The sequence below is a fragment of the Martes martes genome (genome assembly GCF_963455335.1).
Source record: "Martes martes genome assembly, chromosome: 4".
Taxonomy (NCBI): domain Eukaryota; kingdom Metazoa; phylum Chordata; class Mammalia; order Carnivora; family Mustelidae; genus Martes; species Martes martes.
In genome coordinates, this window is record NC_137891.1 from 59,132,475 (window position 1) to 59,149,704 (window position 17,230).

Here is a 17,230-nt window from a genome sequence, read left to right on the forward strand (position 1 = left end):
ATCTTATTTTGCTTGTTGGTGTAGAAATGGTTGATAGAACCGCTCAAATTTAGAATACTTATGGAAGTTTATTAAGAAACCCACAAACCCGGGGCACCTGGGTGGCTCAGTTGTTGGGTGTCTGCCTTTGGCTCAGGTCATGATCCTACGGTCCTGGGATCGAGCCCCGCATCGGGCTTCCTGCTCAGTGGGGAGCCTGGTTCTCCCTCTCCCACTCCCTCTGCTTGTGTTCCCTCTCTCGCTGTGTCTCTCTCTGTCAAATAAATAAAATGTTTAAAAAAAAAAAAAAAAAGAAACCCACAAACCCCCCAAAAAAATCTGTGTGTGATATAACGCTAAGTAAACAAGTTTTCTGATTTTTATCTCCTAAGAATAATTTTAAAGAGTTGTTCCAGTTGCATGTAATACCAACAACATTGTGCATCCAGTCATCTGTTTGGAAGAGACAAACCTATATTGGACATAATGCATGAATCGATAACATCAAGTTAATAAAGTTCCATAAGTTTAGTACTAACCCTACATCCATTTACTCATTAATTTATTAATTTAAGAGTTTACCTTCTAACAAATAATACTTTAGGTATTTTTGTGATGGAGTAAAAAAAAACTTTTTCCTTCCACAAATGACTCTGTATATTTCATTAGAGTCCATATGCTCCTGCTTATAATCATCTAATGCTTCTTTCTTTCTCAAGTGGCGTATGCTAAGTAGACATAGTCTATTCTTTCAAGGACAGCTTTTTCCAAAACTGCATGAATTTCCTATTACTCCTTTTGCTTCTGTTCAACTGATTGTAGTATTTATTAAGGAAGTTTAAATAAGCAAAATATTACTACAACAAAGAAAAACACCTATTCTAGTCATTTGAAGTTGGTAAGAGACGGTCTGCTTTTATAATTTTTAAAAATCTCTTTAGATTACTGATTGATCATTAGTACCATACCGCTGTCTCTATGTATTAAGCACTTGCTTTTATATATTTAAGAGAAGTAAAACATTGTCCTTTTCTGTGAAAATTTTACAGTTGTATACATAAAGCACATAATTTAATGGTAAAGATTAAGTACCAAGTGAATAATAACACTCATCATTATTATAAGTAATGATAGACATGGATGGGAGTACTTGAGGGAAGATAAGGTCCTTGAATGGAGAGTAGGCAGGTATAGAGTTGAGGAAAGAATATTCTAGGCAGAAGGTGAGGAAAGGCATTGGAAATAGGACTGTGGATGATAGTTTTGGTAAAAAAAAAAAAAAATTGCGGGGAGTGGTTTTTAATTAGAGTGGGTAAGTGACTAGGACGAGATAAGACTGGAGATACAGTAGGGATGAATTGTGATGGACTTGAATGCCAGTTTTAGGAGATCAGATTTTATCTGTAGTTTTGGCGACTAGTGTTTACAAGCTAGTGGATGATGTGTTCAAAACATCATTTTAGGAAATTCAGTTTATATGTGGCTTGAAGGTGGAAAATACTAAAAGCAAGATAAGTTAGGAAACCATTGCCATAGTTTATGGGTGAAGAAAAGAAAAGAAACTCCCCTGCATTGAGTACTATATGCTCCCTGTTCTATGAGAGCTTTGGGAATGGCAGTGGGAATGGAACAGAAGGACCAGTGTTGTTGATCCAGTGGTTGAAGCCATAATAGAGAGCGAGCTGTTCGGAGCATACAGTGTGAAGCAGGAGCAGTGTGTGCCCATCTCTGCATCAGGTCCACTTTAGAATTATAATGGGAGGTAAACCAGCAAGGGAGTCAGGGGAAGGAAATAGGAGAGTCTGAAAGACCAGTGGAGATGAGTTTCTGCTGTTGAGTGCTGCAGTGAGCTGAGAAGGTAAAGTTACATGCACAAATTATAATTGTAAAGCCTTAATGGTTTTTTGCACTGTTAACACTTTACCAGTACCACAGGCTTTATCAGTACTCCAGAAGCTTCCCTCATACCCCCTTTAAGTGGTCATACAACTCCAAAGGATCCACTAGTCTGCTTGTCGGTCTTAAATTCATTGTGCCTGCTTATTAGAATCATGCACTGTACTCTTTTGTGATAGCTTCTTTTTCTCAGTGTTACATCTGTGAGATTCATCCATGTTGTATTTACCAGTATATAGTATTTCATTGCTGTATAGTAGCCATTTCATGAATATACCATAATTTATTTATTCATTGTGCTATTGATGGACATTTAGATTGTTTCCAGTTTTGGGCTCTTAGAAATAAAACTGCTGTGACCAGTCTTGTACATATACATCTTTGTTGGGAATGTAACCTAGTATAGGAACTGTTGGGTCATGGGTTATGCATGTGCTCATGCAAATCAGAATAAGAATTAAGACCGAAAGTCAGTAAGCATACATGAAAGACAGGTATCATAGCTGCTGTTCTTACATCACGGTCTTTTATTCCTAGACCTATTGGGAAAGGTAAGAAAGCTATTGAGCCATCGTTAGACACAGTGAGGAAACTATCATAGTTTTGGCCAGTTTGAATAGTGAATTAGAGCAGCAATTAAAGTATGTCCATGAAATAAGAATTTCCTTGGATGTTCAGTTGGAAAAACTTTGATGATTCTCTCACCTATAAGCCAACTGCTGTAAACTGTGAACATAACCATTTTTAAGCAATTTGGAGGCCCAAACATTCAGCTTGCTACTTAACTCAACATTAAATTTTATTTGCTTTTGCCCTGTATGTTCACCATTGTGTTAAAGTATCTTTTATTTTTTTAATTTCAACAATCAAAGGGTCAGGATGACAAAACAGAAACAAAAACAAAAATCAAAACCAAAAAAAACCCCAAACGTTCATGAGACGTACGGCTGACATGTAGTCGCAGCTACTTAGGAAGCAGAGGCAGAAAGGTCACTTGGTCCAGACGTCCTGGGCTGCAGTGCGCCATGGTGATGGAGTGTCTGCACTAAGTTTGGCATTCATACAGTGACCCTGGGAGCAGGGGCCACCAGGTTGCCTAAGGCGGGGTGAACCAGCCCAGGTTGGAAATAGAACACATCGGAGTAGTGGGATTGTGCTTGTGAATAGCCACTGCACTCCAACGTGGGCAACAGAGCAAAACCCCCTCTCTTTTTGCCCCGTCCCAATTTAGGGACTCCTGTGTCTCAAAAAAAAAAAAAAAGTTTTCCCCATTCCAGGTTCCTACTTGAAAAAAATACACACACAGTAAATGCATACATAATACATCATGTCAAAGTATAATTTTCCTTCCCTACTAGCAATGCATGAGAGCTCTCTACATCCTTGTCAACATTTGGTCTCTTCAGCTTTAAAAATTTTAGCTGTTCTTCTGCGGGTATGGTAGTAATTCAGTGTTGTTTTAATTTTCATTTCCTTAATAACTAATGAGGGTGAGCACCTTTTCATATGGTTGTTGGTATTGAGACCTCTGTTGTAGAGTGCCAGTTGATATAATTTTCCCATTTTAAAAAAACCTGTGGTCCCATTCCCCTTAGTACTTCGGTGTACTGTTCCTGAGTACATGGCCATTCTCCTGTCAGGAAGTTAACATTGATCTGGTATTATCATGTATCACAAAGACTCCATTCTTCCTTCATTGGCTGTCCCAGTAATATCCTTTGTATGTCCAGGATCTAATTGGGGTCATGTATTTATCATTTCTTTTCATTCTTCTTCAATTTGGAATAGTTCCTTGGAGTTCTTGTCTTTTACGACCATGACGTTTTTGAATAATACAGGCCACATCATTTGTAGACTGCCCCTCAATTGAGTTTATCTGGAGTTGCCTCATGATTTTATGCATTTTTAGCATGATTGTTGCAGTGGTGTGGGCTTATTAGTTCAGTGTTGCCTATCAGGATAAACCTGATACTGATTTGTCCCATTAGTGATGACTTTTGTCACTTGGTGAAGAATATGTTTGCTAGGCACAGTATAATTAGTAAGTATGTTTTCTTATTAAATAATAAGGAACTAATAAGTATTTTCTGAGGAGAAACTTTGGGACTATATAAACATTCTGTTCCTCATGAAACTTACGTTCACCTACCAGATTTGGCATTTACTAACGATTCTTTTCCGAATCAGCAATACTCTGAAGAGTGCCACAGAGTGATTGATTGATTGATTTATGTGGCTTAAAACAACAGAAACTTATTTTCTCTTAAAAGTGTGATGTTTTGATTCCAATTTTTTTTTAAAGATTTATTAGTTGGCATTCTACCCTAGAATTTTCTCTTTCCCCTCATTTTTTTTTTTGTTCATTTATTTCTATCACTATAGACTCTTGGATTCCTATTTTACTTACAGGTTTATAATCTATCATTATTTATTTCGATTCTCAATTTGTCACAGACTTGACCAGCGGTATGGTTCCAGTTGACTCTAGTGTCTTCTACTATTTTCATCATTCTTGAGCACTTCTTACTTTCTGGCTCAGTAAGATGTTCCCAGGTCATCTCATATGTTCCTTATCCTGGCCCTGGCACCAGCCATTTCTTTAAGCAACCTTGGTTGGTTAATCAGTCAGTTCATTCTTTGAACAAATATTTACTGAGTGACTGCTGTGTTCCAGGGACTATTCTAACTGCTTACAAAGCTGTTTCCTTGAGTGTTAGCAATATGTAGGTCCTTGAAAACTAGCTGTGGCATTTCTCTTTCACCTTCCACATAATGGGAATCCATAGTAGTTGTTATGTATTTTGTATATATAATAAGTTAGCCTTGTTATATTTATCACTGATATATACAGAAGTTTCCTTCAATCTACCGAAAAAACACCAGAGATGGATTCTGTGTTGACGGTGTCAGCTTTGACGCCTGAGGATGCTGTGTCGTGATCATCTTTATGCAACGTGGCTCCTGCCCGCACCTGCTGGAGTGGTGCTTAGCATTACTTGCAGGCTCTCATAGTTGGAAGTTACTCTATAAGTGTTTACCATGGATGCCTTATTGTGTAAGTAGAGAGGCTGTGCACATGCCGTGGTGGCAAACTAGTTCTTTCTGAAACAAGTGGAGATACTTGGCTCCCAGGGTCAAAACCTCTTCAGCACAGTTCACACTTGTCTGCTGCTTCTCCACTCTCCCTCACGAAGATCAGCTCACGTTTCTGTGAAGAACATAGACGGCAGCCTTACTTTCAAATGAGGAATTTATATGAAATCATTAATTTATTTAAATGATATGAATACAATCCTTTTACCTAGCTTAAAACCCTGTTTTGGTATAGTATATCCTACCAGGGCATTAAAATCACCTCATTGATGATTTTTAGACACATTAGTTTCCTGTTTATTGCCCTTCTTAAAGGATGAGGTCTTTCAAACTTTTTTACCTTTTCTTTTTTTCTCCATTTGAACTTTATGCTATTTGTGTCTGTATGATTGTTGCAAAGTAGAATGCAGAATGACATAAATCTTACAGCTGACTAACATGTTAATTATTAAACTGCTATCAATATGAAATAAGAAAAACTTAAACTTCTAAAAAGATATAGACTGCTCTTTGGTGTTAGACCTCTAGAAGACTGTTAGACAGTTTCTAATAAAGCTAACCATAAACATGCTCTATGATCTAGTAGCAGTTCTGCTGCTAGAGACATGCCTAAGAGAACTGAGTGTGTGTGTCTGCTGAAACACTGTGGCTTTAGACTTAATTGCTCCCAACTGGAAACAACTCGATGTCCCATCAACAGCAGAATAGATAAACCGATGTATCCATTCAGTAGACTCCTATTCAGTGATTTAAAAAAAAATGTTTACAATACTGAAATATTTAACAAAATTGTTATATGGAGTGAAAGAAGCAAGACAGAATAGTACATATTCAGGTTTGAAGAACAGGCAAAACTCTGATGACAGAAGTCAGAATAGGTAACTTGGGGAGGGGGGTATTGACTGGAAATATCCATGATGGAACTTTCTAGGTGATGAAAACATTCATATCTTGATCTGAATGGTGGTCCCTGAGTGTTTACAATGTGTAGTGATTTGTAGATTTGTATGCTTAAGGTTTGTGCATTTTACTTATCCCTCAGTAAAATACTATAGGAAAGAAAGAAAGAGAAGGGAATCCCCTTATTCTTGATTTTCTCTTCCTCTGCCCTGAGTGTTGGTATTAAATTAGGGGTTTGGACTAATTGGACTTACTATTCAGTACGTTAACATTCTTTTCTTATGCACATCTTTTTTCTTTTCCACCTCCTTTGTCCTTCTACACTCTTTGTTTTTCCCCTTAACCTTGGTTTAGTTCCTGTTCTTATCACACTCTTTAGTGGTTTCACATAAATTCTTTGGAACTGGGACACAAAGTGAGCAGTTACTGACTCTTAGGATGTGGCTGCTGGTTGTGCTTTGTGTCAGGTTCCACCACCCCCGGTGGGTGCTTTCTGCAAGTCCCAGTTTCTTTGCTGCAATGAGGGAACCTGTTTTTGTATGTGATGAATGGAGTCTTAAATGTTTGTTGCAAAAGGCATAATTCCAACAAAATAGTACAGGATTTACACTGAAAAAATAAATTTTATTTTCTATAAAAACTTCAGATTCATATTTGTTATGAACATTATTTGTTATATGGAACATAAACATAATGTTTTACGAAATAACCTCTTTTGATACTCAAAATAATGTGATGTAATAATTTACTGTGTGTGTTACAGTATTTCACAATTTTACAAAAGTAGAGCAAATAAGGTAGTGAATATCTTCATACCCATCATTGCCTTCAACAGTTATCCACATGTGGTGGCGAGTCTTGTTTCTCATGTCTCTCCTCTGAATTTTTATTATTATTATTATTTTTTAATTTTTAAAAAAGATTTTATTTATTTATTTGACACAGAGAAAGATCATAAGTAGGCAGAGAGGCAGGCAGAGAGAGAGGAAGGGAAGCAGGCTTCCTGCTGAGCAGAGAGCCCAATGCGATGCGGGACTTGATCCCAGGACCCTGGGATCATGACCTGAGCCGAAGGCAGAGGCCTCAACCCACTGAGCTACCCAGACACCCCTCCTCTGAATTATTTTGAAAGAAACCTCAGATGTATCACTTCATCTGTAAATGCTTCAGTATCTATCTTTTACGATTGTTTCCAGAAAGCATTAGTAGATTTACTTTGTTCTGTTGTTGGTTATAGAAAAAATTCAAAATGTATTTTCATGAGATAAGTCCAAGAATTACTGATGACCCTGTATTCATTGCTAATTTTAGTTGCTTGATTAGCAAAATATAAAACTATTCACAGATGATAATGTTTTTAATGATTAAATAACTGGGGTTATTCCTGGGGTGAGTAATACTGATGTTCAATACTTTCTTTATAGTATCCAAATTAAGCAATCTGTGAATCTTGTGTTCCCCTCGTTTTGAAACAGTCTGACTTTCAAGTTGAATTTTTGGTCGTGAATATACAAAAAAGGTTGCAAAAACCCCAGAGAGATTTCATTAGAAACAATTTTCCTGTTTATGTAGTTTGTCTATACACCCCTGAGAAAATCATACAGACAGGCCATCAACTCCCTTCTTTCATGGTAATTACATGTAATGTAAGTATGGCTTGTGTGATTTATTACGGAAATATTTCACTTGTTTGCTTTCAATATTTCTTTTAAACAGGTAGTATAACTCCAACTGTGGAACTGAATGGGCTTGCTATGAAAAGGGGAGAGCCTGCCATCTACAGGCCATTAGATCCAAAGCCTTTCCCAAATTATAGAGCTAATTACAACTTTCGGGGCATGTACAATCAGAGGTTTGTATATCTTCTTTGGTTTTGTTCTTTTTATTATTTTTCGCATATTGTAAAAGTTTCTGAAACTCAAGGACTATTTTCGGTGTAAGGAACATTTACCTTGGGCATTTTGCATGGAATTTAGATAAGTCCAGGATCACAAAGAATATTTAAAGTAATACATTTAAAAAATTAACTGGTTTTCAGGAACTAGTTTTTGTTGAGGCATGCGAGCCCTATATTTGTTGCAGGCAGGACCATGTTTTAAAATAATGCCACAATATAGTGCTAACTTCTCAGTTGACTTGCTCATTTATTTACCAAGAAGATACTTAGCTTAATTAGTGGTTTTCTTTATTTGTTCAAATACATTGCAGACATGAGTATTTTTAACTTATAGGAAGTTTGTTGGAAGGATTTACTAAGTCTTTCTACACTTTGCATAATTTTGTGATAGTTGCATGTGTAACAGAATTTTCTTTTATGGACAAGGCAGAATTTTTTCAAAAAGTTAGTTTTTTTTCTGATCATTTATAAAAGTCATGTAACTCATTGTGGAGAATGTGGAAAATGCAAAATGTTAAAAAGCAAATATAAATAACTTGTAATTCCAGAATTAAATACCTTTAATATTTTGATGTATTTTACACTTTTTAAAATTCTTTGCATATATAGTTGGCCAAAGTGAAGTTATCTTTCTATTCAATTTTTACAGTACCTATGGAGGTGTGTTACGTGAATGGCAAAATGCACGGATCTTAAATGTACATTGTGATGACTATTATTTTTATATATATATGTATCTATACTTGATCGCTTTTTATATGTGTGTGTCCTCACATGATGACCACCCCGGTCAAGGTTCTGCATGTTTCTCTTACCCTGAAAATTTCCTCAGAGCTGTTTGCACTCATTATACCTCCTCCTAGGAGGAGCCATTGTTCTTTCACCATAGATTAGTTTTGCATGTTATTGAACTTCGTATAAATAGACTCATACAGTATGTACTCTTCTGTGTCTGGCTTTTTTCACTTCATGTGATGGTTTTCTTGTTTGTTTTTGTTTTTTGTTTTTTTTGAGATTCATCCTTGTTGCTTGTATCTGGATTTTGCCCCTTTCTAATCTAAATAGTGTTCTTTTGCATGATACATCCAAATCTGTTCATCTCTTATACACAATATTGTACCCTCTTTTAATTTGATATAGTGATCATTTTTCATATTTTTAAAAAGTTTATTTTTTTTTTTTTTAGTAATCTCTACACCCAACATGGAGCTCAAACTTATGACCCCGAAATCGAGTTGCACGCTCTTCCATCTAAGCCAGTCGGCTGCCTCTGTTTTTCATATTTTTAAGTGATTTTTGAAAAACATTTTCAATGGCTATACAGTGCTTCATTTGGCCAGGGTATACTTTACAAGGATACAAACAGGTATAAACAAAGAATACTTTATAAGTATATAAACAAAATATACCTGTTTTGATCATCTTAGTTGTCCCCCTTTTTTGACAATTATAAATAATGTTCAACAATCTTTGCATACACATTTTTGTTCACATCACTGATTATTTCCTTAAAATAGATTACAGTTAGGGGAAGACTGGATTAAAAATAATATGTTGTCCAATTACATTAAAATTTGTACTAATTACTTAGAGTATATTCTGTTCCATTCTGATAACGCTGAGTTAGAAAAACACATTGTCTTGTTTGATAGTTAAAAAGTGGTATGTTTTTAAATTTTGGTCTTGTTGATTACCTGTGGGGCTGATCAGTTTTCAGATATTTTGATTGCCCTTTTTGATTTGTCTATTTGAATTTGCTAATTTTTGTTGCATTGCTTGGCAAGTCTTCAAATGTTTATGTGTTGGGAATATTAGCATTACATTTGTTTTGTTTCATTTTCCTGCTTTGAAAATACTAGCTTTTAGTTTTGTGTTTGTTTTGATGTGCAACAGTTTTAGATATTATATGGCCTAATATGTGTGTGTGTGTGTGTGTGTGTGTGTGTGTGTGACTTCTCTAACTGCTTTTATGCCTGAGAAATTCTTGTGATCAGATATTTGCTAATGCTTAAAAAGAATATTTTTATTGAGATATAATTGACATATAACACTGGGCAAGTTTAAGCTGTATAGCCTACTGATTTGGTACATTTATGCTGCATTATGATTGCTTTTGTAGTATTAGCTAACACCCCTATTATGTCGCATAATTATCATTTCTTCTAGTGTTGGGATACTGATACTTTTTAAACCATTTTGTGCGTTTGCTAACATTACAGTTCGGATATGAGAAGACGTGTGGCCTGTACATCGTAGAATGCCTTTCGGTGTCTTATTCGGCAGTGGTGTATTTACCATTTAAAACTTAGTCCTGTTCAGATTGTAAATGGTTCCTTTAAACATTATTGCTTAGGTTCTCTAAGAAAAATGAGTATAGTCCTCTTAGACTTCTGCTTCTCCCCCCTTTTCTCCCAGGTGTTTCTGGGGGAATTTACTGTGTTGTCTTGGTAGGAACGGAGGGACCCTCACCTTTATGTGGGTGTCCTGTATTGTCCTCTGAGCTCCTCTGGTCTTTGTGATGATGTCCCTTGTCCACCAGATAGCTGACCCCCTTTTTTCCTGCCCTGCCAAAACCTGCAATTGGAGACATGTAGTCCATTTTTTCCTGTCAGGTAACTGCCACAGAATATTTACCATCTCTCCCTTGCTCTCTTGACCTGAATCCTGAACTTGCTTTGACTCCCTGGGATGTTCCATTCTCATCCTCTTTGACAGTGTCTGCTGACTGGAGCATCCAGTGGCAGGCTTGTCAGCTCTCAACCTGCTATCCACGCCACATAGGTGGCAAGAAGGACATAACATTTCTCTTCTAGTTGCTTCACTTTCTCTTTTTCTGTATAACATACCTATTGCCTTTCTCAAGCCTGAGGTTACCTAATATAAATAAAACTATTTGCCCACTTAAGCACAGTAGATCTATTTGGTTACCTGAGTTAGGAATACCTTGCCTATCAAGATATTTTATTTTTAATGTACTATAATGAATAGACTCATAAGGATATTTAAATATTTATTATATTTTGATATCTGTGGTTTTTTATTGAAATCTTCCTGGAGTTTTGATTAGTGGATTTATTACTTTTAAATGAAAGAAATCTGGTGCTAAAGCAATGAAAAGTCTGACAATAATCTCTGTTGATCATTATTACAGAACTCTTGTTCTAAGGCAGTCATTAAGAGGTGGTTATTCACTGAGAAGGTGACTTTCGATAAAGACCTAATGAAAGAGAGGGAGTAAGTAGGGTGTATGTCACGAGAGGAGAGAACATTCCAAGCAGAACAAATAGCAAGTGCAAAGCCCCCAAGGTAGGAATGTACCAGGCATGTTGATATCTTCTCCAGGAGACTAGTATGTCTAGAAAAGAGTGAACCAAGGAGGAGAGTAGTTGGTATATGAGAATGCGACAGGGTCATATGGTTTGACTTTTTTTTTTTTCTATTGTAGGTCTCCTGTTAAGAATGTTGATATTTTTCCTTTGTTGGCAATTTCTAGTTTCAATATCTGATTCAATGGTTGTCATGAGGGGCGTAAGAATTTATTTATGACTTCTCTAAGAGGTTGTGCTTTAGGCCATTCCCACTTAATGGATAAAGTGGACTTTGCTTTCAGGTTGTTGGAGAGTCTTTAGAATATTCTGCAAATTACAAAAAAGGTAAAAATAAAATAGGGAAGTACTGATAAGCTGCCAAGCCATGTTTCAACTGAAAAGCTCTGCTCACAGAAGGGCAACCTAACTATTACTCATTAGGCTGTAAAAATTAGGATTCACATGGGGCTCCTGGGGGGTTCAATCAGTTAAGCTGTCTTAAAGCTTGGGTCATGATCCTGGGGTTCTGGGATTAAGCCCTATGTCTGGCTTTCTGTTCAGTGGGGAGCCTGCCTCTCCCTCTGCCTTTGCCTGCTGCTTCCCCCATTTGTGCTCTCTCTGTCTCTATCACATAAAAATAAATAAATCTTTAAAAAAATACTTAAAAAATTCGGATTTCATATATGACCTTAATCTATAGATGACAACACCTGAATGCGTCACAGGGAATTTGGAATCAAAGATTAGAGGAGATGCTTTTCTCCTTGTCAGACTCCAAATGAATCAGTAGCTTCTTAATAAGGCAGGGAATGAAAGGTTATTAAAAAGTCCAAGAAACAGATATCATTTAGAGGGATTTATAAAAAGGTCCTTTCATTTTCTACTTAAAATAATATTAAGTAATAATTAGGTATCACCATGCTGGTTTTTTAAAAAAAATATTTTTTAATGAAATCCTATATTTTTTCTTAGATTATTTATTTATTTAGAGAGAATGGGAGAGCATGAGCGAGGGAGAAGCAGAGGGAGAGGGAGAAAGAATCTGAAGCAGACTCTGCTCTGAGCATGGAGCCTGACACAGGGACATGAGATCGTGACCTCAGCCGAAACCAGGAGTCATATGCTTAACTGACTGAGCCACCCATGCGCCCCTCAATTCTGTTTTTTCCTGATGAGGCTTCTTGACTTAAATTCATTTGAAGGATTAAGGAGGCGCTTGAAAGCACTGCCCCTTCATTGCCCTGGTTTATGATGGCTGGGGAAAAAAAAAGATTTATCCATGAACAAAATCTGGGTGCAACCTGGACTTGGAAGTACCTGTCTCTCTTTGTTACACCTAAGATGTTTGAGAATGAATACATCCAGTTACATCTTTTCCTTTCTCATTTGGAGCACTGTTCACTAACAGATACAAAGTAGAAAGCTACAAAAATTTATATGACAAAGTCTAAGTTGTAAAGGTTAGAGAACATTTTACGCTTTTGTTCTCCTGTCTTGGTTATAAAAAATGATATACGTGATCCTAAGAACAGAATGGCTGAAATCAGGCCTCCCATAGACAGTTTATCAATTTTGTGTATGTACAGATGCAAGAAGCTTTACTGCTTGGCTAGTGGCCAGACTGTCCCCAGTTTGCTGATGCAGATGGCCAAAGGCCCACAACGCAAACTAGACTGTTTGAAAATGGGAATTTTTGCCATATGTAACTGGGAGGTCTCTTGGGGAGATCGTCAGGCATGGTTAAATATAGGGCTTTAGTCTTCTTTTCCCTCATTTTCCATTTCTCCTTTTAGCTCTTGTCTCATTTTTCCTCTGCTTGACTTCTTTTTCAAAGAAATTCACTTTCATTTCACTGTACCTCATGCGACATAGTCCTTAGACTTGTAGTAGCAGAGAAGGAACACATTTTTGTATAGTTCTTAGGAAAGTCCCAAGAAAGACTTTGAGTAGACTGTCCATCTCTTTGTCATTCAGACTGGATTTGGTGTGAGGGAATACTTTAATTGGCCATGCTTGGGTTTGTGCCCAGTCTGGAGAAACAGGGAGTAATCCCATCCAAGCTGCTTGCAGAGCACAGGTGTTTTGTTTTTATTTTTGTTTTTAAATGAATGGTTCCCTGAAAGCAAAGATTCTGAAGGAAAATCATTTCCATTACAGTCAGAACATTTGGTTCAAATCCTCATCGTGATGCTTCTAGCTGTGTGTTTTTGGGCAAGGTAGTAGACTTCCCTTAGTTTCCTCATTTGCTAAGTAGAGATAATAAGACCAAATGAAAGCACTTAGCAAATATTCACTGAATGCCTCTTCTTTGCCACATGTTGTGTTAGGAGTAGGTACTTTGATGCAAGCCAGTCTACTCAGGTAGACTCTGAGTCCATCAAAAGATGAAAACAATGCAGAGAAATAGTAACAGAGAGATAGATGCGACCATATGGTGCTATGGAGTCGTTGAGGACAGATGCCTCCCTCAGACTGGGGACTCAGAGAAGCCTCCCAGAAGGAATTGACACTAGAACTGAATCTTCAAGGTTAATGAGGTATTAGCCAGGTGAAGAAGAGAAGGAAAAGCAATCAGTTTTGGGGAACAACTTCAGGGAATCCTGAGAAGTTCAGTTCATCATGGAGGTGTAACGAATTTGGTACATCTGGAATGAAAAGCTGAAGCTCAGGCAGGGTGCTCATCTGATGTCCTCAGATGGCCTTGGGAAGAGGTTTGTCCTGAAGGTGATTGGGAGCGAGGGATAAAATAATTGGGCATCTATTTTAGGCACGTTGCTTTGGCAGTATGTGGGAAAATAGTTTGGATAGGCTTAAAATTCAAGGGAGAAAGATGAGTTACAAGGATGTTGTAATTCGGGCTTAACATAATGAGAGCCTGGAACTGTGAAGATGGAGGGGAGGGCAGTGTCCAGATATTTAGAAGATGGACTTGATAGCACTTGGGGGTTGATTGGTTGGTGGGGGGTGGGAGATTAAGATAACTTTCACATATCTGGATCACTAGTAATATTGTTCACCATGAGGAGTTGGAGTGGGTCTTTGGAAACAGGAATTCTGTTTTGACTATGTTGAGTTTAAATTGCCTATGAGATACTTAGGAGAGGTCCATTTTATTACTCTTCAAAGCCTTAGTGGAGGGTATGGGAAGATTATCTTTGGCTTTGAAGGTTTGTTGGAAGTACACATGTGAAGAGGGACTTTAGGGTCTAGAGTGTCCCTGAAGCTTACACATCAGAATGCATCTTGCAGAAAATGACATTGTTTAGGATTCAACCTAAGTTTGAGTGACCAGTCTGTTCTTTGTTCATCTAGGATTTATACTTCCTTCCCAAAAGGATTTGGTTATGCCAGTTTGTCATTATTTGATTTGGAAAAATTTGGTGGCATGCTCCCCTGCCAAGCACCTCCATCCTCAGGTGTGGTTGGTATATTTTGTGTCAAGACACTATTTGTTTACTAATGTATCCAATTCCTGGTCCAGTCACTTGTATCCACGTTAGTAAAGTTGCTTCTCTTAAGATGTTTGGTGTAAGTCATAGTAAGTTAAACAAGAAAGGAGGACTGTTTTGCTGAGTTTACTTGTTCCATTGGGCAGAGCCAGGTAGCTACTTGAATTTTCATGGTCTCACCTCTGTGAGACTTGGAAAGAACTTTCCGGACATCTCTAGCTACCATTGGAAATTTGATAGGGTGAAGGAAATTTTTTGAAGTATCTGAACTGATTTTATTTCATTATGTTATCAGTGAAACTAGAAATAATCAAGATTTTAGTTTTTGAAATACTGTATTTCTAAGTTTGTTATATAAGCTAATAACTAGCTGCTAACGTTGGTGTGCTGTTTATTTTGAGCTTGTTCAAACTTTTTTTTTAAATTAAGTTTTTAATTTTAATCCCAGTATAGTTAACATACTGTGTTAGTTTTAGGTGTACAATTCAAACTGTCAATCTAAGTGTCCTTCAGTAGTTTATAATGCCCCTGTTAAAAAACATGTTGGAAAGTAGAGCAGTTGAAAAACAATATATTTTTAACGGTAGTGGTATAAACAGGAAAAGCCTACAATTTTGCTTTCTGCCACCAGATGGTGCTTGTATACTAATAAAACAACATACAGACTTGGTGCGTTCACACTGGTTAGTATTCTAAGGCCAGTGGCTAACATAAATGAGAGGTTAAGCCATATAAAATCACTAATACTTGACCTTTTCTTGTCCTTTAAATATGTTGGTTTCATATGCTGTCTCCTAACAGGAAAAGGTCAGCCAAGTACACACCTTTAAAGAGAAGTAAGGTAAATGATTTCAGGGTAAATGAAGGATTTAGTCTGGGCCAGAAGCTCTTCTCTAAGGCAGGCGGTATTTAAAATTAAGGATGAGAACTAGTGGACATTGTAACTCTTTTTTTTTTTTTTTAAGATTTTATTTATTTACTTGACAGACAGAGATCATAAGTAGGCAGAGAGAGAGGAAGGGAAGCAGTCTCCCTGCTGAGCAGAGGGCCTGATGAGGGGCTTGATCCCAGGTCCCTGGGATCATGACGAGCTGAAGGCAGAGGCTTTAACCCGCTGAGCCACCTAGGCGCCCCCGACATTGTAACTCTTTATAGGGAAACTCATTGCAACTCTTACTCATTTGATAAGACCAGATATGACACATTTCATTTTATGAAATAGAAATACACCTTTTTTCTTTGAGGTGAAATATAAAATAAAGTCCCCCAACATCTGTTTTCCTGAATATTAGACAAAAATAAAATTATTAAAAACATTTTGGGGCCTTATGCTTCTGCCTATAACTGGGACCAGATTTACCTTCCCACTATAAACACCTAGAAAACTTAGGTAAGTTTCTTACATTATACATCAACTGATATAATGCGATGTAAAGGGAAGTTGTGCTAAGTTAAAGATGTATATTGATGGAAAGCAAAAAAATAATAGTTAAGAATACAATAGGGGCTGTAAAATGAATAAAAAATATGATCTAAAAGCAGAAAAGAGGGAGAAAAAAGGAGTAAGGAATACATGGGATAAATAGAAAACAAGATGATAGATTTCAATCCAGCCATATCAGTAATTATGTTAAATGTAAAAAGTTTAAATGCTTTAGTTAAAAGATAAAGAGTGTCAGACTTGATAAAAGAGCAGGAAATACAACTATATGGTATGTAAAGAAATCCACTTTCAATATAAAGACACAGGTTGGCTAAAAGGATGGAAAATGATATTTCATGCAAACATAAAATAAAGCTGGAATGGCTCTATTTATATCAAAGTAGATTTTAGAACAAGAAGTATTATCAAAAATAAAATTACCAATGATGAAAGGGTAACATCATCAAGAAGACATAACTATTACAATGGTTACCTACTAACCTACTACCTACCTACTAGCAGGCCTTAGAATAACTAGACAGAAAAATAAGAAAACTAAGGCACTGGCGTGGACTGAATTGTGTACGCCCCAAATTCATATGTTGAAGCCCTAACCTGAAATGTGATGATATTTTGATATAGAGCCTATGGGAGGTATTTAGGTTTCAGTATGTCATAAGGGTGAATGATGAACTTAGTGCTTTTTTAAGGACAGACACCAGATACCTAGCTCTCTACTCCGCATATCCCCTGCCCTTGCTCTGTGAGGACATAACGTTGGTTGTCTACAAGCCAGGAAGAGAGCCGTCATCAGAAACTGACTGTGTTAGCACCTTCATCTTAGACTTCCAGCCTCTGGAACTGTGAGAAAATAAATTTCTGTTCTTTAAGCCACCTTAAACAAGGTATTTTGTTATGGCAGGCCAAGCTGACTACGATAGCTGTAGAGTTCAATAACACTGTCAACCAGTGTTCTGGACCTCCCTATCTAATAACAGCAGAATATGCATTCTTATAAGCATACATAGAACATTCACCACGATAGATGATATGCTCTGCTGTAAGACAATTCTCAATAAATTTAAGAGAATTGAAATAATACAAACTATGTTCTCCGATCACAGAGGGATTAAGTTAGAAATAAAAGTGATAAAAATATCTGGAAAGTCTACTAATATTTGGAAATTAAACATCAAACTTCTCAATAACTCATGGACCAAAGGAGATGTCACAGAGAATATTAGAAAAATATTCTGAACTAAATGAAGATGAAAATGAAACACTG

General features: G+C 36.8%; 1 protein-coding gene across 11 annotated transcripts in view; it reads left to right on the top strand.

The window, feature by feature from the left end:
- Positions 1 to 17,230, top strand: part of STAU2 (staufen double-stranded RNA binding protein 2) — a 322,366-nt gene that overhangs the window by 62,861 nt on the left and 242,275 nt on the right. For all 11 annotated transcript variants that reach the window (XM_080800581.1, XM_080800579.1, XM_080800583.1 and 8 more), the window contains one exon: positions 7,585 to 7,720. In XM_080800581.1, coding sequence (XP_080656707.1) covers positions 7,585 to 7,720 — 136 coding nt within the window. The remainder of the gene's footprint in view (positions 1 to 7,584; positions 7,721 to 17,230) is intronic.